The sequence below is a fragment of the Salvelinus fontinalis genome, chromosome 4 (genome assembly GCF_029448725.1).
Source record: "Salvelinus fontinalis isolate EN_2023a chromosome 4, ASM2944872v1, whole genome shotgun sequence".
NCBI lineage: Eukaryota > Metazoa > Chordata > Actinopteri > Salmoniformes > Salmonidae > Salvelinus > Salvelinus fontinalis.
This window is the reverse complement of record NC_074668.1, coordinates 60,457,375-60,482,462: the sequence shown is the minus strand read 5'-3', so window position 1 is coordinate 60,482,462 and position 25,088 is coordinate 60,457,375. Positions and strand designations below refer to the sequence as shown.

Sequence of the window (25,088 nt, the reverse complement as noted above, 5' to 3'; positions counted from 1 at the left end):
CTAACACATAACACACAGCTGTCTGTGCGGGTCGCTACACAGCCCCCCCACCACAAAGTCCCTCGTCCCCGAGGGAACAAACAAAGTCTCTGAAGCGACCCGGAGGTCTCCTTTGCCTGCGTGGCCGTGATGGTCGCAGAGTGCCCCTCTGGGAACCAGGGGATGAAGGCAGGGATATGGGGGACAAGGAAGCGGGAACGGGTAATACAGTCCGTGGCTCTGGGGAACCACGCGGTGACACAGGGGGGGAGACAGGGGGAGTGGGCTGTCTGGAGCCTTGTCTGCGGCACCTGGGGGTGGGTGCCTGGAGAATGGCATTGCCAGAGAGGGGAATTGTGGGGGTTCCTGGGGTTTGGGGAGAAGAGGCCCCTCTGTATGGGGCTAACCTGTCCCGGTGCAGTGCCACCTTTCTCCCCCTGGGAGGAAGCTGCACCCGGTAAACAACCTCCCCTACCCTCTCCAGGACACTGCAGGGTCCCACCCAGTGACTGTCCAACTTGGGGCATCTGCCTTTTTTCCTTAGCGGGCTGTAGACCCAGACCAGCTCCACAGCCACAAAGTGCCTTCCCCGGGTGTGCACGTCATAGTTCCTCTTCTGCCTCACACCTGCATTCACCAGCTGCTCTCTGGCGAAGGTGTGGGCTGTCTCCAGGCGGTCCTGGAGTCTCCGGGCATACTCCGGCCCCGGGGGAACATGAGGGCTATCCAGGGGCCGACCAAACGCCATCTCCGCAGGGGTGCGGATCTCTCTCCCCAGCATTAAGGGGCAGGCGTGCAGGAGGTGGAGTCTTGGACAGCGGAGCGGCATGCCATGAGGACCATAGGCAAGTGCTTGTCCCAGTCACGCTGGTGTTTGGAAGAGACGATGGCCAGCTGCTGTCCAAGCGTTTTATTGAAGCGCTCCACAAGGCCATCACTTTGAGGATGGAGAGGAGTAGTGCGGGTCTTGTGCATACCCAGCCTCTCACATATGGTGGCGAACACACGGGACTCAAAGTTTCTGCCCTGGTCGCCGTGGATGGACTCTGCAGCTCCAAACCTGCTGAACATCCCCGCTGTCAGGGCGTCGACGATGGTCTCTGCCTCCTGGTCAGGCAGAGCATAGGCCTCGGGCCATTTTGTGAAATAGTCCATGGCCGTGAGCACCCAGCGGTTTCCACTGTCTGTGGTGGGGAACGGCCCAACTACATCCACTCCCACCCTCTCCATGGGAGCCCCCACTGGGAACTGTTGGAGCTGAGCATGAGAGCGGCCTGGGGGGCCCTTTCTTGCTGTGCAGTTGTCACAGCGGCGACAAAAGTCCTCCACATCCCTCTTGTGCTGCCCCCAGTAGAAGCCCTGACGGAGACGGCGCAGTGTTTTTGTGACCCCAAAGTGTCCAGTCCCCACCCGCCATGAGTATTCTGGAGCACAGCCTCCCGCAATGCTTTTGGGACCACCACCTGCCACCTCTCCTCTCCCGTAGCTGACTCCTTCCATGCCCGCTGTAGCATGCCATCAGCCAGGCGCAGTCTCTCAAACTTTGACGACAACCCTTTGGTCGCGAGTGAGAGCGCTGTCACCTCTTCCCATGGTGGCCTCACCTGCGCCTCTACCCACTGTAGCACTGGCTGTAGGTCTGTGTCCCGTCCCTGCTGCTGCCGCCATTCAGCCACGTCGACAGTCTGCAACTCACAGCAGACAGGCCCGCTCGCCCGATACACTGTGGCACAGACCCCCTCTGCACACAGCTCTCTCTCCCGTCCCTCTCTCCGTTCACAGTGGCGGCAGCCGTCTGCAGTACAGGGCCGACGGGACATGGCGTCGGCGTTGGAGTGGCGTGCCCCTGCCCTGTGCACCACCGTGAAGTCATACGGCTGAAGCTCCTCCAACCAGCGTGCCACCTGCCCCTCTGGCTCTCTGAAAGACATGAGCCACTGGAGAGCAGAGTGGTCAGTCCTTACAGTAAAGGGCAGACCACCAATACAAAGCACTTATGCTGATTATAGACACTTAATAGCGCGTTTTTAAATTTCAAAAGATTGTGACCCACCGCCCTTTTCCTCACAATGGTTCGATCCACTGCCAGTTCCTTAGCTGGCAAGGTAAAAGAGGGTTCGTATCTACTGTGTGAAAGGCACTCAATGCACGTAACTGACGTGAGGTTTATCTAGTCAATCGGCCATAGCAATGTTTTTTTTTTATGTTGGCAGGGTTCATACACACTCTGCATTTGATCCATTTCATTGCAGAGTATAAAATAACATATGTGCAGAACGTGATCCAGTTCCTTAGCTTTGAGAAGGAGATTTCTGGAGGGGCGGGATCCCCCATCCTGGGAAAAATATGATTTGTCCCCCCCCCGATATATCACTGTAAACATAACTATGTAATTTCAATAATATTAATAGTACGCAATGAAAGCACTTATGCTGATTATAGACACTTAATAGCGCGTTTTTAAATTTCAAAAGATTGTGACCCACCGCCCTTTTCCTCACAATGGTTTGATCCACTGCCAGTTCCTTAGCTGGCAAGGTAAAAGAGGGTTCGTATCTACTGTGTGAAAGGCACTCAATGCACGTAACTGACGTGAGGTTTATCTAGTCAATCGGCCATAGCAATGTTTTTTTTTATGTTGGCAGGGTTCACACACACACACTAGCTGAATTTGCAGAGCTAGCACCAAACTAAAGCAAACATTAACTATCAAGCTAGCTAGTACCTATTCCATTTATGAGGCGTCGTCAAAGATGGAATCTTTGCTATCGTCAGTTTATTCCAAGATCAGCATGCAGCTGGAGTGCTTCAAAGTCCCTGTGATAAGGTTAGCGATAAACTGAAGTCCAAACTGAACAGAACAGAACTACACTCTCTTCTACCATTGTCGTTGCAAAAGCTAAATTGTCGCTAGTGAACATTTTATTTGTATTTTATTTCACCTTTATTTAATCAGGTAGCAAAGATTATAGCAAACACCACAGAAACGTGTGTGTAGCCAGCCAGTCAGGTAGAAAAATGGCAGAAAAAGACGGACATCAAGAGTATTTTTCAGTACACCAAAACGCAAAGTAAGAACCCTAGTAGCCTAATATCTCAAAGATTAGTTGATAAAATGTTCATAAGAAAGAAGTGAAATGCTAATGGAAATGTTTCACAATGATGTCATTAGGCAGAGCAGGCAACAGATGGCACACAGACAGCAGAGTTGGGGACAGATATGCAGGGACCGACTGGCAGAGACAGGGAGTCTCAGGTAAGTTTGTTGAGTCTTTCTTTGGCAACATTATGAAAGGTTTTTTGTTTTTTTTTAGTTGTAAAATAGGGACATAATTGGAAAATGCCATGGATACTCCCACTCTCAACTTAAACTGGTGACTGAACTAAGATTTGTTTAAGGCAATGGTATTGCTGTTGTGACTAATTGTGTAGTTTTAGGTACCGGTAGTTAGGAGTATGGCAAACACCTTATTTCTTTTCTAGGAGACAGACTGAGTCAGTGGGGGTGGTAAAAGGAGAAGGGAAAGAGCCAGGGAGAGAGACTTCAGAGGACAGTGTCACAGCCACGGCAGGACCAGGTGTCACCCTTGTTGCCAGCAGCACCAGTATAGGGCACAGTGGCACAGCATTGTCCAGTTACCTCAGTGATGGCACAAAACTATATCAGCCACACCCACAATTTATAGAACAGCAAACTCTTGCCAACAGAGTGTTGACGTTTCAAGAGAGGTGGTTTCGCGATTTCCCCTGGCTACATTATAATCCATCAATAAAAGGAGTGTTGTGTTTTCACTGTAGCCACGGGTTTTCAAGCCAGCCATCTTTTGGCCAAAGAGCAGATGCTGCCTTCATTAGTGCAGGATTTAGGAACTGGAGAAAAGCCATTGAAAAATTCACAGCACATCAAAACTGCCAAACCCACCTCCACTTTGTAACTGTAACAGCACACCAGCTAAATCCAATCAGTGTCCAGTTATCCAGCGCGTGGGGTAAACAGCAGGAGGACGCAAGGCATTGCTTGATGAAAATTGTTAGTTCGGTGCGGCATGTAGTAAGACAGGAACAAGCCTTTAGAGGCCACACGGAAGACAGTGGGCATTTATACCAGCTTTTGAAACTTAGGGCAGAAGAGGATGATCCTATTTTACTGAAGTGGTTAACAGAGCGTACCACAATGTACACAGGCCCCAAAGCGCGGAATGAAATTCTGAACATCATGGCCAATACAGTCATTCGAGCCATTGCAGCTGAGATTAGGTCTCTTCCGATTGTACAATTTTCAGTAATTGTTGATGGTACTCAAGATGTCTCTGGTGCTGAACAGGAGAGTGTCTGTCTGCGTTATGTTGACCATGACCTTGTCCCTCACAAGGAGTTTATTGGGCTATACAGGGTGTCGGAGACAACAGGCGAGGGCATTGCGAAAGTGGCAACTGATGTGTTGTGGAGGCTCAATTTACCCATGTCTGGCTTACGTGGGCAGAGTTATGATGGTGCCTCAAACATGGCAGGAAAATACACAGGTGCTCAGGCAATTGTGAGGAGGCAGCAGCCATTAGCCCTCTATGTACATCGTGGAGCACACAGTAAATCTGATTACACAGGCTGGCTGGCTCAGCCTCCCCACTGATCCGGGATTCCCTTTCTTGGGTCCATCAGTTAGGTGTCCTCTATGGCCAGTCAGGAGAGTTTAAGAGCATGTTTGAATCAATTGCCACGTCCAAAGATACAAATCTGACCACCCTGAAACCCCTATGTCCAACAAGGTGGACTGTGCGGAATACTGCTATTAGAGCTGTGCTAGGGCAGTATGAGCGGGTACTAAGCAGCCTAGAGGAGATGGCAAAAACTGCATCCAAGACAGCTTCAACTGCCAGTGGTTTATTCGAGCACTTCAGCAAAGGCAAGACTGTGTTGGGCCTCACACTTGCCTCTGCTGTTCTTGGAGAGCTTGAATGTCTAAACATTTCACTGCAGAAGAAAACTAAGACTGTCTCTGGTATGCAGGCTGCAGTCGAGTGTGTGCGGGCATCTCTTAGGGGCAAGAGAAATGACGAAAGCTACCTTGCACTGTATGAGAAAGCAACAACATTGATTGATTGTATTTAATCCATTGAGACGCACTCAAGACGATTCGCTGGCAAAGCAGTGGATCACTATAGGGCAGTATTTTTTAAAGTGTTGTCTGGTGTGGAGGTTCAGTTTGGCGACCGTTTTGACCAGGACAGTCTAAACGTCCTGCAAAAGTTGGAAAGAGTGCTTCTCACGGGGGAGTTGGATGAGTCTCTAGATCAGTACCCAGAGGTGAACATAGATTCTCTTTCAGTGCAGATTCCTCTTTTTCACAACAAATACCCCTGTAGCAGCAGTGGAGAGGCAGCAGAGGTCCTCAGGAGGCTTCCAGTGGAGGTGCGGGGGTGGATTGACCAAGTTGAGGTGCTGATCAGAATTTTGTTTGTGGTGCCAGTGTCTTCATGTGAGGCTGAGAGGAGTTTCAGTGCACTCCGCAGGCTGAAGACTTGGTTACGGACCAGCATGGGCCAAGAGAGACTGAACGGCGTAGTTGTCTGTAATGTACATAAAGACAGGCTGGACAGTCTCAAGAGGGAAAATATCTGCCAGCAATTTGTTGGATCCATTGAAACCCACAAACATATGTTCAGTTCTTTTGTTCAGTAATGTGTATAGCAGTGGTTCTCAACCTTTTTTGTGGTACTGGAACCCCTGCACATTTTGAGGTAAGGCAGGCAAGGTTTTGAGCGGTCCTCAGGGACCTCCACCCCTATATTATTATATTATATAAAGTTACTGGAATCCTTGTGGTACTGAATACGTTCATTACACTTTTTTATTTCACGGACCCCTTTCAATTACACTAGGGACCCCTAGGGGTCCATGGACCCCTGTTTGAGAACCCCTGGTGTATAGTATGATATTTGTTCTTTTGTTTAGTAGTTTTTAGTACATGACAGTACACTTACTAATTATTTATTTAATGTTATTTAATTTAAAATTGCATACTTTGTGTGACATACTTGTCCATAGCTGCTGTTTGAAGAGTTGAGACACTGACTGAAGGATATTTTGGTTGATTTATTTGGGTTATTCATTGAAGTAGTTATTTTGCTTTTAGAACTATACTTATTTGTATCTTTTTGTTCTTGTAAAACTATTGGAGTAGACTCAGGCCAGTGGAGACCAACTTTGTGATGGTTCTCAATGGAGATTATTTTAGACGAGATCACACCATGTTCATCGTATTTATGAAAACTGCACCCATACAGTGTACAGTACCATTGCCACCTACTGGCCTTTCTTGGTATTGCTGGTTGTAAATACAAATACCTGCATACATACTGGATTGATAAGGAACACTGCTAAAACTATTATTATTAGTAATATTATAATGATATAAACATTTTAACAAGTTGGGACAACCCTTCAGTTAACTACTGTACCTATCAATTATCCAGTAGTAGTGATTATGGTTCCTCAATATACATTTAACATATTACAACGTAGGCTATGTGTTACAGCACTACTTTTGGTGTCCCCCTCAGGAATTGCTCCTGAGAAAATGTCATGTAATTGTCCCCTCCAAAGTTGATATCAGATTTTCGCCCCTGGATTACAGGTCAGATTCGATTACCAAATCCGAATTCTTATCCAAAGGATATCTGATTGCTGAATTCTGATCAGATAACTTTTGAAAAACTGGGCCCTGGGGCTTGCTGAACTGGACAAATCGCCTGTAGTGTCCGAACGGACGTGTCAGTTGTTTTGCTCTGTGAAGCCCACAAGCTTCACGGGAGTTGTCTGAAGGTAACCCGGCGTTTCCACATCAAAGTTATACAGGCCATTCCATGGTAAAAAAATAATAATACAAATCCTGACCTTCTCTCATAGATATAGGACCAGTGGTGATTTTAGCATGTAAATCTTGGTGGGGCAAAAAAAAAAAAAAAAAAAAGTGGGATTCATGCCAGCAAAGCCACTACACAGCACAACACTAAACAATACATGAATTTCACTATAATGGTGACAGATGGTGCCCACAAACTGTTAGGGCCTACATTAAGCTGTCCCAACAGCAGAGTCCCAACACCTTACCACTGCTACACCTTGCTTTCAGCAGAACAGTTCATTCAGCCTTTTTACAAAACATAGCTGACATGGCTGACTTGCTTGTCAGTAGAAACAAACGTGGTTTCTACTGACAATTGAGATGTACAAACTATGGCATAACTATGGCACAACAAGCGGATAAGAGGCAATCTGTCATTTCGATTAAGACATTAATGAGCGAGCGACGACAGATATAGTCAATATAAATATTTGTTCAGCACTTTTGAAATGTACAGCGACAGAATATGTAGTCAATATAAATATTTGTTCAGTACTTTTGAAATGTACAGCGACAGAATTCAGAACACGGGCCGTTCTTACTGTGTACTACTATCAGTAGCACTGTCAAAGCTGTACAAAAAGAGTTTGCAAACAAGCACACACCTGCCATGAACAATGAGTTTACAATAATAAATTGGTGAAAATAGCCCAAATTATTTGGGTGAGGCACATGGGCCTTACTACACAACAACAACAGCTTACTGCACAACGTACGCTTAGTATTTCCAAAGCTGAGTTAAATGACCAATCAAAACGTATTTTCCCAGTCGTATCTCGTTTTTCCAGAGTTTCCAGTTGTCTTGAAATCACAGTTAGCCACTGATTCCTTCCCAAACCACACATTTTTGAATTTGCAATTTCCAAATTGTTGTGTAACGTTTATGTCCAATGGCCAATGACCACCGAGACGTTTTATCTATAATTTCACTTTTTTTTTTATTTTTTATTTTAATTTCACCTTTATTTAACCAGGTAGGCTAGTTGAGAACAAGTTCTCATTTGCAACTGCGACCTGGCCAAGATAAAGCATAGCAGTGTGAACAGACAACAACACAGAGTTACACATGGAGTAAACAATAAACAAGTCAATAACATGGTAGAAAAAAGAGAATCTATATACAATGTGTGCAAAAGGCATGAGGTAGGCAATAAATCGAATAATTACAATTTAGCAGATTAACACTGGAGTGATAAATCATCAGATGATCATGTGCAAGAAGAGATACTGGTGTGCAAAAGAGCAGAAAAGTAAATAAATAAAAGCAGTATGGGGGTGAGGTAGGTAAATTGGGTGGGTAGTTTACAGATGGACTATGTACAGCTGCAGCGATCGGTTAGCTGCTCGGATAGCAGATTTTTAAAGTTGTTGAGGGAGATAAAAGTCTTCATATGACAAGGATTGAAAATTATTTTCCAGTAGATTGTCGACTTGATTCATGGTGACGACTGCTAGCTTGCTAGCTAAGTTTTTCAAAGTATGATGTTGACATGATCAGTCCAATCAAACTGTAGGTATAACGTGATTTGATTATATCTGTGGCCAATGACCTTGAGCCTTCTTGGATGGGCACTTCTAATATAACTCTATGGCAAAACCCAAGGGGCTAACATTTTCGAGCTCTAACCTTAGACAATGGGGTGACGTACTGTCCCATGAGTTACAGAAAACTGAGCCAATCATGACAGAAAACTGAGCCAATCATGACAGAAAACTGAGCCAATCATGACAGAAAACTGAGCCAATCAGACGCAACGCTCTGTATTTTCTGCTGGCCAGCCCCAGCACCACAGAAAGCACTGAGCTAGGCTGAAGCAGCCTTACTCAAGAAAGCAAAAAAGAGACCATGTTTGTATGCGGCTTTATAAACTCAATTACATTTAAAAAAAAAAAACGTTGTTTGCAAACTGATATGTGACACGTATTAATGCCAAAATAACAAGCAAAGCAGGCAAGCCCCCCCCCCCGCCCCCCCCAAAGCATATACTGTATATTCTATTTGATTGATTTATTTATTTTTTATCTAAAAGTGTGGGGCTCAAAACAGGTGGGGTTCTGCTCCACCTGCCCTGAATGACGGGTTGCCACTGTATAGGACCATGGTTGGGTAGGTTACTTTCCAAATGTAATCAGTTACAAGTTACCTGTCCAAAATTGTAATCAGTAATGTGTCTTTTGGATTACCCAAACTCAGTACTGTAATCTGATTACATTCCATTACTTTTAGATTACTTTCCCCTTAAGAGTCTTTAGAAGAAGACAAAAAATGTATATTACCAATTGAATGACATCTACTGCAGGATAAATCAATGTTAAAGTTTACATAGCTGGCCATATATGGATGTTAAATATTACATTATTGGTTGGTTATGTAAGCTTCTTCTAACCCATTGCTTTCTACTACATGTAATAATACGATTAAATTATATATTTACATTTAAAACCAGTCTATCAGAATTCCAGTCATTCCAATAAATATTATACCACTTGATCTTCAAGAATAGGACTTGGAAATATGGAAGTATAGATTAGCCAAATTGTTATTTTTATTTATTTACTTTTATTTCACCTTTATTTAAATAGGCCATGGTGGCGAAGTAATTACAATATAGCAATTCAACACTGGAATGGTAGGATGCACATAAGATGAATATGCAAGTAGAGATACTGGGGTGCAAAGGAGCAAGATAAATAAATAAATACAGTATGGGGATGAGGTTGACTGGATGGGCTATATACAGATGAGCTATGTACAGGTGCAGTGATCTGTGAGCTGCTCTGACAGCTGGTGCTTAAAGCTAGTGAGGGAGGTAAGAGTCTCCAGCTTCAGAGATTTTTGCAGTTCGTTCCAGTCATTGGCAGCAGAGAACTGGAAGGAGAGGTGTCCAAAGGAGGAATTGGCTTTGGGGGTGACCAGTGAGATTTACCTGCTGGAGCGCGTGATACGGGTGGGTGCTGCTATGGTGACCAGTGAGCTGAGATAAGGCGGGGCTTTACCTAGCAGAGACTTGTAAATGACCTGGAGCCAGTGTGTTAGGCGACGAGTATGAAGCGATGGCCAGCCAACGAGAGAGTACAGGTCGCAGTGGTGGGTAATATATGGGGCTTTGGTGACAAAATGGATGGCACTGTGATTAACTGCATCCAATTTGTTGTGTAGAGTGTTGGAGGCTATTTTATAGATGACATCGCCGAAGTCGAGGATCGGTAGGATGGTCGGTTTTACAAGGGTATGTTGGCTGCATGAGTGAAGGATGCTTTTTGGGGAAATAGGAAGTCGATTCTAGATTTAATTTTGGATTGGAGATGCTTAATGTGAGTTTGGAAGGAGAGTTTACAGTCTAGCCAGACACCTAGGTATTTGTAGTTGTCCACATATTCTAAGTCAGAACCGTCCAGAGTAGTGATGCGGGCAGGTGCGGGCAGTGATCGTTTGAAGAGCATGCACTTAGTTTTACTTGCATTTAAAAGCAGTTGGAGGCCACGGAAGGAGAGTTGTATGGCATTGAAGCTCGTCTGGAGGTTAGTTAACAGTGTCCAAAGAAGGGCCAGAAGTATACAGAATGGTGTCGTCTGCGTAGAGGTGGATCAGAGAATCACCAGCAGCGAGAGCGACATCATTGATGTATACGGAGAAGAGAGTCAGCCCGAGAATTGAACCCTGTGGCACCCCCATAGAGACTGCAAGAGATCCGGACAACAGGCCCTCCGATTTTTATTTATTTATTTATTTATTTTACCAGGTAAGTTGACTGAGAACACGTTCTCATTTGCAGCAACGACCTGGGGAATAGTTACAGGGGAGAGGAGGGGGATGAATGAGCCAATTGTAAACTGGGGATTATTAGGTGACCATGATGGTTTGAGGGCCAGATTGGGAATTTAGCCAGGACACCGGGGTTAACACCCCTACTCTTACGATAAGTGCCATGGGATCTTTAATGACCTCGGAGAGTCAGGACACCCGTTTAACGTCCCATCCGAAAGACAGCACCCTACACAGGGCAGTGTCCCCAATCACTGCCCTGGGGCATTGGGATATTTTTTAGACCAGAGGAAAGAGTGCCTCCTACTGGCCCTCCAACACCACTTCCAGCAGCATCTGGTCTCCCATCCAGGGCCTGACCAGGACCAACCCTGCTTAGCTTCAGAAGCAAGCCAGTAGTGGTATGCAGGTTGGTATGCTGCTGGCTGATTTGACTGTATCAGAGAAGTAGTTGGTGAACCAGGCGAGGCAATCATTTGAGAAACCAAGGCTGTTGAGTCTGCCAATAAGAATGTGGTGATTGACAGAGTCGAAAGCCTTGGCCAGGTCGATGAATACGGCTGCACAGTAATGTCTCTTATCGATGGCGGTTCTAATATCGTTTAGGACCTTGAGCGTGGCTGAGGTGTGCCCATGACCAGCTCTGAAACCAGATTGCATAGCGGAGAAGGTACGGTGGGATTCGAAGTGGTCGGTAATCTGTTTGTTGACTTGGCTTTCGAAGACCTTAGAAAGGCAGGGTAGGATAGATATAGGTCTGTAGCAATTTGGGTCTAGAGTGTCTCCCCCTTTGAAGAGGGGGATGACCGCGGCAGCTTTCCAATCTTTGGGAATCTCAGACGATACGAAAGAGAGGTTGAACAGGCTAGTAATAGGGGTTGCAACCATTTCAGCAGATAATTTAAAAAATGGCTTGTTATACCTGAGCATGAACCCAAAACTAAGGACTTACTAGCCAGCCATACTCTGTTGTTTATGATTTTGTTGTTCATGGAGGACTGATTGGGCGCATTGATTCGAATAGAAAAATACATTTTGGCTCATGGAATGGCAGGCTTTGCCAAGAGTGTGCAAAGCTGTAATCAAGGCAAAGGGTGGCTACATTGAAGAATCTAAAATCTCAAATATATTTTGATTTGTTTAACACTTTTTTGGTTACAACATGATTCCATACGTGTTATTTTATAGTTTTGATGTATTCACTAGTATTTTTCAATGTAGAAAATAGTAAAAATAAAGAAAAAACCTTGAATGAGTAGGTGTGTCCAAACTTTTGACTGGTACTGTATATATAGCTTATAAGTCCAAAAATAGATGTAGTAACTACGGATTGCCCCTTTAAGTCTATCAAAATTGTGCAAGTTTGAGCATGTGTCCATTAGGCCTATTGGTTTTTTATTTATTATCATCAATTAGATTGAGCAATAAAATCCCCACTTTCATTCCATGGTCTTGGATCTGCACTATGCAGCTGTTGCAAGAGCGCATTTTTCACTGGCTGTCCACTGGTTTCAAAAACAATGATTATTGGCAGCTTAAACTTCTTGAATTCAACTATTATTGGGTTCAAATACACATTTAGATGTGTGAACAGCCATCCATAACAACCACAATCCGTAAGGCGCAAATAGCTAAATGAGAGTGGCAGCGTGATTCACATCAATGTGCTATGTAGATATCAATAATACGTGATATCCGTATCGCCATATACTACACCATTAATGTCTGGATAATCTTTGGATGCCGACAGCAGTCGCACCATTGGAAGACATAGCTTGGACTGTAGCCTACTAAAGCCTATTCCTGCTCTTCCCCGCGATCCGTCAAACACATTTCTTGTGTCATCATAGTGGTCTCTAACTTCTGGTCAGACTCGCTCAGGTGGAACAAACTTAAATTTGCGCCTTTTTTCAATGCTGATTTGAATGTCATTGAGAAAACATCATTTGAACATGTGGTGAGGAGTAGAATAGTGAAGTGGTCCCAGTGACCCACTTCCACAACAAGAATAACTGAAATATTGTTACAATAAATATCTTCACAAAAATGAGGAAATTAGGCCACTGAAATCCTTTGTTGGATATTTTGTCATCTTTCCCAAATCTCTCTCTCTCTCTCCTCTCAAACGGTCTGATCTCCGATAATGGCTAGGCAGCGATGTCATCACAGAGGAATTCCTCTCCTTCTCTAGTCCGCTTTCTCTCCAGGCCTCTCTCTCCAGACCTTGCTGCTCCACTCCACATGTTGTTGCTGCACAGTGGTCTGTTCTACATTTACATTTACATTTAAGTCATTTAGCAGACGCTCTTATCCAGAGCGACTTACAAATTGGTGCATTCACCTAATGACATCCAGTGGAACAACCACTTTACAATAGTGCATCTAAATCTTTTAAGGGGGGGGGGGGGGCAGAAGGATTGCTTTATCCTATCCTAGGTATTCCTTGAAGAGGTGGGGTTTCAGGTGTCTCCGGAAGGTGGTGATTGACTCCGCTGTCCTGGCGTCGTGAGGGAGTTTGTTCCACCATTGGGGTGCCAGAGCAGCGAACAGTTTTGACTGGGCTGAGCGGGAACTGTACTTCCTCAGTGGTAGGGAGGCGAGCAGGCCAGAGGTGGATGAACGCAGTGCCCTTGTTTGGGTGTAGGGCCTGATCAGAGCCTGATCTAAACATGTTGACAGGCCTGCTCTGTGTCTGCTAAAGTCCTTCTGGAGAATCCTGGGTCGTATTCATAAGGCACCGTATTGAAGAAAATGGACTGAAACAGGGAGGGACTACCTGAGAAACACTCATTTTGTTTTCCGTTTCAAAACGTTTCAAAATGTTTTCCATCGCATACCCTTATGAATACGACCCAGTTTTGGCTGCTCAAAGATCACCACAAGCCATTATCTGTTTTATGAAGACATTCCAGGAGACACTCCAGAACACAATAAACAAGATATTCATTTAAGATGATCTAACTAAATCAATTACAAATCAGTTACTGCAAGGCGTATGTACCTTAACAATTATGTTTATTTTACAATGATATTTATTATAATTATAATGATCGTACTTCAACATGTTCCTTATGCTATAATTAATAGCCTATTGGGGACTTGTAGAGCTTAATACTTAGCATATGATGGTTCAATATAATTACCCACAGAAGTTGAATTATGTTATATGAGGATAACAAATGAGTCTTACTGCAACAATAACACCCTTGTTTAATAAGAAGACTTAAATGATAGATATAACATCAGTCAATTTTAGACTGAAATATGTTTTAAAAGGAATTCACAGCGTGCTTCTGCTAGGAATATCAATCCAGAGGGTGTCATTCAACTGAATAAAACATTTGTGCATGATTGACTCAGCAATAGCGCTAGCATTTTACTTCTAGAGAGCCATGCGCAAGCGTAGACCACGAGCGAACAGTTCTACCAAAAACATATTGGGTGATAAATTATTTATCTCTCAAAGACATGAATCGAACTGAAAAGTGATTCGTTTTCCTTGGAACTGTGAATAGAACATTAGACGCATAAACGCGTTTGAAAAGTGTGTACTGACGTCCAGTTTACTGATATTTCCCTTGCCTATTAGTACGTTGGTTAGTGCTGACATCTGGTGGCAGTGTAGAATTTCATACCGGTCAGACTTAGGAAAAGTAAGAATCATACCACGGAGGACATGGAAAATGATGATGATTATTACTCAAAGTGACTATGTGGAAAGCAGTTAACGCTTAAAAACAGTGTAATAGAGAAAGCCAGTATTTCAGGACACCTTATAATTAAAGGCCCAATCTTAAAGAATGGCGATTTCCATCCAAATGAGCATCACCAAAGTGACATTGCTAAGCATCACGATAGAGAGGTTAGATGTAGGATAAGGAGAGATGGGAATAACTGGAACCTGCACAGTAGGCAATCATCTGAAATCATGTGGAAACTGAACACAGAGTCAGTGTCCCTTCCATTGACTTTTGTGTCGGTGGGTGGGTGTGTGTGTGCATGGGCGTGTGTGTACTGTATGTATGTGAAGGCGTGCCATTTACAGTTTATCTGATGAGGGTTCTTGACCTATTGCAATATTGTTGTATTATATGATTTGTATTATGTGATATATTTAATGTGGAAGCAGCAGCACTAAGACAAAATACCCCTCAGGGACAATAAAGTTAATCTTATCTTTGTCTTTTGGTGAGACAAGGCTGAAAAATCCATCCCTTCAACCCTTTCATTAATTCCATGTCACTTTCCATCAATACTGACATGTAAATCATAAGAGGCGGTTTACGAAGATAGGTGGGATGGACTGAAGGTAGCTGAGGTGTGGGTTTAAAAGCTCATGTTCTGTAACAGTTATGACTTAAAAGACGATTTATAATGTATAAGTACTATCTATCTAGATGTAATGTATATCAAATTACTTTATTCTTGCTATGTAACTACTGTAAAAAAAAACATGTATGTAAAATGTGCGTAGAATGTACACGTAACAACATCCCATGGCAGGGTTATGAAATAGTTCTGCTTCATAGGTGGACTATAAACGCCAAGTGCCTTCCAAGAGCAATTTACAGCTCAATTTGAACTTGTTCACTTTCACTGACTATATGCCAGATGTTCAAAACCCTTATAAACACATTTGACAACCCTTGGATAAGGCTACTATTGTGAAATGAAAAAGTCTAATATATCCCAGGGTCCTAAATGGTAATCAGGTTTCCATTGGTAAACTTACTTCTTACAGAATATTCTTCATTTTATTCTATTCAACAAAAGCATATTGATTTGTAATTGCACTGTCTTTGTGACACTTGTGTAATAAGCTATACTCTATTACCATAAGTTAAACTCTTTTACCACGCAACAGTAAAGCGATTATAACTAACTCCAATGTTGTTACTACAGTTGTTACTGTGTATTTATATAGGTATAATAAGGGCAAATTAAGGATAAGTGTTACCAGAATATTTTTCACAGGCAGTATTTAAAAATAGAACTCAATGTACTGCCTGTTTACTGAAGCAGCCTCCTTTGTTACTGAGTTTTTCCAAGTAAATGTGCCGCTTAAAACTTATGAACACAGTCAGCGGCGTCATGCTCCCTAAACAGCTTAGAATAGCTGTGGGGTAGTCCGGGGGGAGAATTTAGCATTTTCCTGCAATCTAGAGCCCTAATCATCATACTTAATGTAAAAAATATGTATGTTTTTCTGCATATCTAAATATACCTCTTGTGCTGTCTGTATCCTCCTGACTGGTGGTTCATTTTTAAAAGAAACAAAGTATGCTTCTCTGCAAATATCTGGGTAAAAGATTGAAAGGAATGTGAATGTTTTTTAAAATGTAGTTATTTGCTTTTCTAAAGTCTATCAACCTTGCAAGCAGGCATGCCAGCTAAAATAGTTAGACTAGCTACTCTAACTTGATTGATAGCCTGAAATGGCTTCTTGGTATAAGGTTGGGAGATTGGGAACCTATCTGGTCTAGCTAAATGTCACGACTTCCGCCGAAGTTGGTTCCTCTCCTTGTACGGGCGGCGGTCGGCATCGCCGGTCTTTTAGCCATCATCAATCCACTTTTCATTTCTCATTTGTTTTGTCTTGTCTTCCCACACACCTGGTTCCAGTACCATCATTACATGTTGTGTATTTAACCCTCTGTTCCCCCCCCATGTCCGGTATTGTTTATTGTAAGTGCATGTGCACGTTTATTATGGTGTGCGACGGGTTTTATACCCATTTATTGTTTGTTCTGATTCCGGTGGTTTTTATTATTAAACTGCTCCGTTGTAAACCCAGAGTTTGCTCTCCTGCGCCTGACTTCTCTGCCGCCAGTACGCACCCATTACACTAAAGCCAACTTCATAAAATTGATAGGTGGCTAGTAGTATTACAGAGAAACAACAACAACTATATTAAATGTATTTTTATTTTTTTAAACAGGACAAATCTGAGGGGGTACATGCCCCTGTGCCACCTATGGGGATGACGCCTCTGAACACAGTATGTCCGTCCACACACCGCATTTAGTCTGTGTGCTTCAAGTGACACTTCTCTTTGTCTCCTTTACTTACAAACTGTCAGATGCTAGGTTCTATCTCCTCAGTTAGCAGAGGACTACTGCATGTTCCGCCACGTTCCTCCCTAAATAAAACGACAACAAGAATACCCGGTTGTGGTATATAGCCTCACGCCAATTGTTGCCAGATATAAACCAGAGACAAGGCACGGAGGCTGTAACAACACTCACAGGGAAAGGAAACAGTGCCTCCACCCGTTGTACAAGATGGCACCGGAGAACAAGGCTGACGTTTTACGTATTCCTAACCAATTGTGTTTTTTGTTCGTTTCTTTGCGTTCTTTGTAACTTATATTTTTAAACTTATTTTGTACATAATGTTGCTGCTACCATCTCTTATGACCAAAAATAACCTCTGGACATCAGATCTGCGATTACTCACCACGGACTGGCAGAATCCTTTTTTTTCCTTTAACGAGTCCGACGTGCCCGACGTGAATGACATACTGCTTTCTCAGGAACAGGCCCAGATCCCCGTCATTTGCGTGAAGAGAAGGCGGAGAAAAAAGGGCCAGAGGGCGGGCTGCCTTCTGAGAATTCGTAGGCGATCGAATAAACCCCCACTTCCTTCCATTCTGCTAACAAATGTGCAATCTTTGGAAAATAAAATCGGTGACCTACAGGGAAGATTGAACTATCAACGGGACATTGAAAACTGTAATATCTTATGCTTCACGGAGTCGTGGCTGAATGACGACATTATCAACATACAGCTGGATGGTTATACGCTGTATCGGCAGAACAGAGGCGTCTGGTAAGACAAGGGGCGGCGGACTATGTATTTTTGTAAATATCAGCTGGTGCATGATATCTAAGGAAGTCTCAAAGTTTTGCTCGCCTGAGGTAGAGTATTTCATGATAAGCTGTAGACCACACTATCTACCTAGAGAGTTTTCATCTGTGTTTTTCGTAGCTGTCTACATACCACTAGACTGATGCTGGCACTAAGACCGCACCGAATGAGCTTTATTCCAAAATAAGCAAACAGGAAAATGCTTACCCAGAGTCGGCGATCCTAGTAGCCGGGGACTTTATTGCAGGGAAACATAAATTCGTCTTACCAAGTTTCTATCAGCATGTTAAATGTGCAACCAAAGGGGGAAAAAACTCTGGACCACCTTTACTCCACACACAGAGACGCATTCAAAGCTCTCCCTTCCCCTCCATTTGGCAAATCTGACCATAATTCTATCCTCCTGATTCCTGCTTACAAGCAAAAATTAAAGCAGGAAGCACCAGTGACTCGATCAATAAAAAGTAGTCAGATGAAACAGATGCTAAGCTACAGGACTGTTTTGCTAGCACAGACTGGAATATGTTTTGGGATTCCTCCGATGACGTTGAGGAGTACACCACATCAGTCATTGGCTTCATCAATAATTCGTCGTCCCCACAATGACCGTACATACATACCTCAACCAGAAGCCATGGATTACAGACAACATCCGCACTTAGCTAAAGGCTAGAGCTGCTGTTTTCAAGGGGCGGTACTCTAACCCGGAAGTTTATAAGAAATCCCTCCGACGAACCATCAAACAGGCAAAACGTCAATACAGGACTACAAAGGCAAGCACAGCCAAGAGCAGCCCAGTGACACGAGCCAACCAGACGAGCTAAACTACTTCTATGCTTGCTTCGAGGCAAATAGCACTGAAACATGCATGAGCGCACCAGCTGTTCCGGAAGACTGTGTGATCATGCTCTCCGCAGCCGATGTGAGTAAGACCTTTCAACAGGTCAAAACTTTCAAGGCCGCAGGGACAGAAAAATTACCAGGACGTGTACTGCGAGCATACGCTGACCAACTGGTAAGTGTCTTCACTGACATTTTCAACCTCTCCCTGTCCGAGTCTGTAAACCAACATGTTTTAAGCAGACCACCATGGTGCCTGTGCCCAAGAACACTAAGGTAACCTGCCTAAATGACTACCGACCCGTAGCACTCACATCTGTAGTCATGAAGTGCTTTGAAATGCTGGTCATGGCTCACATCAACACTATTATCCCAGAAACCCTAGGCCCACTCCAATTTGCATACAACCCTAACAGATCCACAGGTGATGCAATCTCTATTGCACTCCACACTTCTCTTTCCCACCTGGACAGAAGGAACACCTATGTGAGAATGCTATTCATTGACTACAGCGCAGCGTTCAACACCATAGTGCCCTCAAAGCTCATCAATAAGCTAAGGACCCTGGGACTAAACCCCTCCCTCTGAAACTGGATCCTGGAATTCCTGACGGGCCACCCTCAGGTGGTAAGGGTAGGTAACAACACATCCGCCACGCTGATCCTCAACACATGGGCCCCTCAGGGGTGCATGCTCAATCCCCTCCTGTACTCCCTGTTCACTCATGACTGCACGGCCAGGAACAACTCCAACACCATCATTAAGTTTGCCGATGACACAACAGTGGTAGGCCTGATTACCGACAACGATGAGACAGCCTATAGGGAGGAGGTCAGAGGCCTGGCCATATGGTGCCAGGACAACAACCTCTCCCTCAATGTGATCAAGACAAAAGAGATGATTGTGGACTACAGGAAAAAGAGGACCTAGCACGACCCCATTCTCATTGACGGGGCTGTAATGGAGCAGGTTGGGAGCTTCAAGTTCCTTGGTGTCCACATCACCAACAAACTAACATGGTCCAAGCACACCAAGACAGTCGTGAAGAGGGCACGACAAAACCTATTCCCCCTCAGGAGACTGAAAAGATTTGGCCTCTGACCGCATGGCACTACAGAGGGTAGTGCGTACGGCCCAGTACATCACTGGGGCCAAGCTTACTGCCATCCAGGACGTCTACACCAGGCAGTGTCAGAGGAAGGCTGCTCGTGGTTTAAATTTCTGGCCAGACATTTATTTTATATCTTGGATTTGGGTAGTTTATGGCCTTAACATATTGTATGGACTTTCATGGTCATGCTGCTCTTCTGTGGGCACAATGGCCTTTGTGAATACCAAGCGGTGTCAGAGGAAGGCCCTAAAAATTGTCAAAGACTCCAGCCACCCTAGTCATAGACTGTTCTCTCTGCTACCGCACGGCAAGTGGTACCGGAGCGCCAAGTCTAGGTCCAAGAGGTTTCTAAATAGCTTCTACCCCAAGCCATGTGACTCCTGAACAGCTAATCAAATAGCTACCCGGACTATTTGCATTGCCCCCCCCCCCCTTTACACCGCTGCTACTCTGTTATCATCTATGTATAGTCACTTTAATAAGTCTATCTACATGTACATATTACCTCAACTAACCGGGGCCCCCGCACATTGACTCTGTACCGGTACCCCCATGTGTATAGTCTCGCTATTATTATTTTACTGCTGCTCTTTAATTACTTATTACTTTTATTTCTTATTCTTACTCATATATTTTTTTTAAACTGCATTGTTGGTTCGGGGCTCGTAAGTAAGCATTTCACTGTAATGTCTACACCTGTTGTATGCGGCGCATGTGACTAATAACATTTGATTTGACGAAAGCTGTACTGCCCTTTTGTTGCCACGACAACAGAAGCCATTCCACAATCACAAGGGAGGAATGTTCCCGAGGACCTGGGGGCAGATGCTCCGCCCAAAGAGGGAATTCAGGTGCTGCACACCTGGAAACCAAACTGAACTGAAATAAACTGATGTGTAGTGTACGTCTCAGGAACACAGAAGATAAGCCGTAAAACCACGACATGTCTAAATAACCTTAGTTACCCTATAGCCAGTTCCATATTACCATTTAGGGATTGTCTGGATGTCAGGGTGTGTTTGTGTCTGGTGTAAAAGCAGGTAGAACAGGTTCCTGGTTGTTCTGATCTGAATGCCCTGCACTGCCCTCCCCCTTCCCTAGCCTATTGTTCCCTCTCTCTCATACGCTGGCTGTTTCACTGAGAGATCTCACTGCATTCCGCACACCTGTTAGCTGTAACCACCTGACCAAGCACCAGAAAAAGGTACGTGGTGATCGTGATTTTAGTAATGTAGAGCTATTTCACAATTTCTTCTGTATGGGAGTTGTATGGTAGACGTTGAATTGTGTCACCCTTATATGGTATTTTTGTAAGGTTACAGACTTACAGATGAGTAAAATGATAACGCCACCAAAACGAATGAGGAAAATCTGTCCGATTGCAAATGCCATACCACTTTCAAATGAAACAGAATGATCATATTGAGGTGTTGATGGGTTAAAGTTGTACTTTGTAGTTGTCCACCAGTCAGGCAAACCAATATACATGTGTCATCCAGACTATTGTTTTATTAATTCAGATTAAGGTAATTGTCAAGTGTATATGGGTTTTCTGCATAATTTGCTGAGGGGACTCAAATGGTGATAACCCAACTTTATTTTTTACCAAACCAAATATGTAAAGTTGGTAGAGCACACAAACCCAACACAAAGATACTCCGAGTGATTGAAGGAGGATAACATTTCGGCAAAAAGATGGTCGACAATGACTGAGTTAATCATGACACTTTCTCTATGCTTAAATGTAAATAAAACAAAGTAAGATAAGTAGTCCCAACAGACAGAGTACATTATTTCAGATATGTTATTTTATTTCTATCATGCTATCAAAACCTAATCAACCCTTGGCTTTAAGGATATTCCTGAAGGGGAAATGCTAGGTAGAAATTCATGCGTGCTTTGACAACCCTGCTGAATGTGTATTCGGTATGCCAACAGGCAATATCGCTGTTCATCCCAGATTGACTCAACTAAAGTACATGGGAGTCTCCCCATAGTTACACCCTGAATGATTATTGCATTGGCATTCATTTAGTCCATTGTCCCCAAAACTGAGTTGGCAGACTCTCTATAATACAAGTTCTGGGAGATTTGATTAGAAAAACATTTGCTTCTATTCAGGGGATATAATTGTCCTCCTGACCCTGAGTCAGACTTATCAAAATTGAGATCAAAGCTAAACTGATAGCATCAACACTTTATCTCCTGGATTGGTATGAATAGATTATAATTCTATTAAAAGATAACAATAAAGTCAAATCAATCTACCACCCATAGAAAGCTTGCTTTTTTGTAGTATAGGGTGAGCAAATGTTTCAGAACATGGAGAATATGAAATACCATATAGGAACCTTGGGAATTCATAAAGTCCTTATCTGGCCTTAATCAGTTGAACTATTAATACATTTCTTTAATTGATGGTGACTGGTTGCTTAAGAAAAAGTATGTACATTACTGTATATTCTCTATTTATAATCAATAGTGGCCGGCAGACCATGGGACATTCGAGCCAAAATGGGATAATTAAGAAAACAAATTTGACATTTGTGGAGAACCAACCTTGACTCAATGTATCTAACAGAAATATTTTGTTTACGTGTTGATTGTTCAGAACAGGAACGAGAGAGACGGGATATGGACCTTTACGCAATCATCAGTGCTGTTTTGCTTCTGCAACTGCAAGGTTTTCATGTGGCCTTGCTCCAGGCACCAACAGACTCTCCAGGACGGACGATTGATCAAAGTTGGCTTCGTCAATTGGCCAAATCCAAGCTAAACAAGACGTCACAAGCTCAGCCCAATGACATTGTTGATATGACCCTGGAGGGTACTGAGTCAACAGATGACTCTGCTGAGGTTATCGCAAATGGATCCGTGTCATTTAGTGGGGAACAGGTCAACATCCAGGACACAAATGAGACTTCAGGTGGTGTGACAAATGGCACCACAGTGCCACCAGGGTTGCCAGATGCTACAGCAGAGGAACCTCCAGAAACCACTGTTGCACCAGAACCCCCAGTGAGTGTTGCCTTAAACTCAAGCCAAGTTTCCAATGCAACCGGAGAGGACAGTGGATTCCAAACTACCACCACTACTGCAATCACAGAAAACTCAAATGGCTCTAATTCCATGTCCAATTACACTAAATTAAATGAGACAACCACAGCTCCAGACACCAATAGCACAGAGCAGACTGGTCCAGATCCTGATGCTGAGAACAGGGTAACCAACAGTACAGAGGACTTCCATAATGTAACGACTGCAGTACCAGAGCCATCCAGTGAACCATCCACAGCTTCCCCCTCCACAAAGCTTCCCTTGGACTCCCCTGGGACGACAACTGCCAAAATCATCCCAGAAACTAAAACAACCACAGGTCCCAGCACAATAACAGACACGATGGAAACGGGTGCCGCTTCAGGAAGCAACTCTGCGAGAGGTGAGGAGACAGTGCTCGTGTCTAAATATCTGGTACATTCTTTGTCTCGAGGGAACTGCTGTGTGTGCCTACAACCTACTTACTTGCTTGTTCAAGTGAGCCTGTACCAACTTTTAGGGAGATGGCAAGAGATCACAACAATTTAAATTTGGGTGTGTTCACTTCATTTAACTATTGTGATATTGTTTTAAATGTTTTGGGAGAGGCATTAACGCATGAGTCAGCAACCAGACAGAGCAGTCAAAAAGTTACAAATAACCACAGTGTCAGATTTGAACATAGGAGGGACCTAGTTAGAGAGTAACACAATACCCAACAACACTCAAAGAGCACTTATGTTATATCATCATCGTCTTTTTTACACAACGCTTTCTTTCCAGTCTCTCCCTGACCCACATTTGACGGATCTCTTTTCTTTTTTGTTACTTGTTATAAAAAAAAGTCAAAGCACAAACGTCCCTTCGTTAACCGGCTGGGTTAGGGTTGAGTTTCAGAAAATAGTTGCATGCCCACAGTGAGTGGAGGCTTCCATTACAAACACCTTCTTCAGGGGACAAAAGACCCCTATGCTAGCCTGGCTACAGGAAGGAGGGGGTCAGTAGCTGCCATACAGGGCGTGAGAGTACTGCTCTCCAGTTTCTAGCATACTAAACAAGGGTTTATTTGAGTGGGTGGTTGGGGACATTCATTAAAGGAGGATATCCCCAATTTTGACAGGTTATAAATGATGTACGAATAGTTCCTCTTGTAATTCAAACTCAATTACATCCTTTTCAAACACTTACACATTATTTGCCAGGTCCAGTCATGGATTTGAATATGTAGTAACTACATCTATCAAACTATAAAAACTTGGAAATGTGTAACGAAAAACAGTGTTACCTTTGAGAAGACCTCATCATACATTTCAGCCAGTGATTTGTTTAGACTGTGGCTGGTTTGACCTTTTTGTTTACCTCATTTGCATGTTGCTTTACAGATTTTCCATGGTTGGTACAGCTTACTAGTTGTGCATCGCAGTCTTTATATGCAATGTTTATGAATCTATTGACAACCCATACTGGCTAATTACCTTTCCTTTAGGGAACATGGAGTGAAAAGGTGTAGCGTTTCACACAACCATGTCACACAAAAGTAGACAATATCTGGACCTAAATCATATTTTCTCTATTCATGGATTGACCCTCCGTCACTTGGTAGCATCACGCCATTGTTACACTAAGCATAAAAGGTTCCTGGAGGACCCTTTAGGGGATCTTCAAATTGATGAATTAACCCCTAAGTTATTTGAAGAACCCTTTAAAACGACTCTGGCGTGTTGATGTTGGTGTCCTCTGTAGGTTATCCACAGCCAGAATGATCGAACAGGTTTCCTGTTATATTCATCAGAGGTGTAGGGAGGGTGAAGTTTGTGAATACCAAAAATATATATAATTCTACAGATGATTAATAAAACATACCTTGGTTTTTATGGTAAATGTGAATGGGGAAAAAATGGTTCACCTTTGACAAAGGTTTTCATACACATACCTTGTTCAAAATGTAGAGGGCTCTGGGATCTTTATTGATGAGGAAGATGGCTGTTGTGACAGTCCTATAAGGTTTTAGAGAAACCATGAATTAAAAGTAAAACTGTAGATGATACATGTGATCTGCATAACATTGAGGCAAACCGCTACTAATTGTACATACAAAGACTAACACAAATAACTACGCAGTTCAGTCATCTTTGCCCAATGCTGCCATATCATTTAACATATTCTTTCCTCTTTGTTGATTGATATCCATTGAATTGTGTCCATTTTCTGTCTTAGAAAGAATTGTAAAAAGGGACAGTGTCAAGCAGCCATTTGCACAAATATGAAAGATAGACAGTATAATCATAAAATAATATCAATTTAGATCATACTAGGGAAAAAAACGTACCTTATATTGAGGAGATCTTTCAATTTTTCAGTTACATGCCTGCACCTGCTGTCGTCTCAAATTCAATTCCAAATGTTTCAGTTGGGTAGTTAGGTTCCTGCAAGAACCCCCAAGAACTAAAGAGGTTCCTCTATGAACCCAACCTCCTATGTAGTTCTTGGAAGAACCTTTTTGTTGGCATTTTTCAGTGCCAAGAACCATAAAGTTATTCGATGAACTTTGAGGATCTTAGAAGAACCCTTGATGAAACCCTAAT

General features: G+C 43.4%; 1 protein-coding gene across 3 annotated transcripts in view; it reads left to right on the top strand.

Moving 5' to 3' along the window:
• The first annotated feature begins 2,548 nt into the window (after positions 1 to 2,548).
• Positions 2,549 to 25,088, top strand: part of LOC129854111 (mucin-15-like) — a 28,154-nt gene continuing 5,614 nt past the window's right edge. The window contains exons 1-3 of one of the 3 annotated variants that reach the window (XM_055920812.1): positions 2,549 to 3,050; positions 3,152 to 3,235; positions 22,079 to 22,906. In XM_055920812.1, the coding sequence (XP_055776787.1) occupies positions 22,102 to 22,906 (805 nt within the window). In that variant the 5' untranslated portion in view covers positions 2,549 to 3,050; positions 3,152 to 3,235; positions 22,079 to 22,101. Of the gene's footprint in view, positions 3,236 to 17,651; positions 20,672 to 22,078; positions 22,907 to 25,088 lie in introns of those variants that run through there. The other 2 variants (XM_055920809.1, XM_055920811.1) reach the window with 2 other exon arrangements.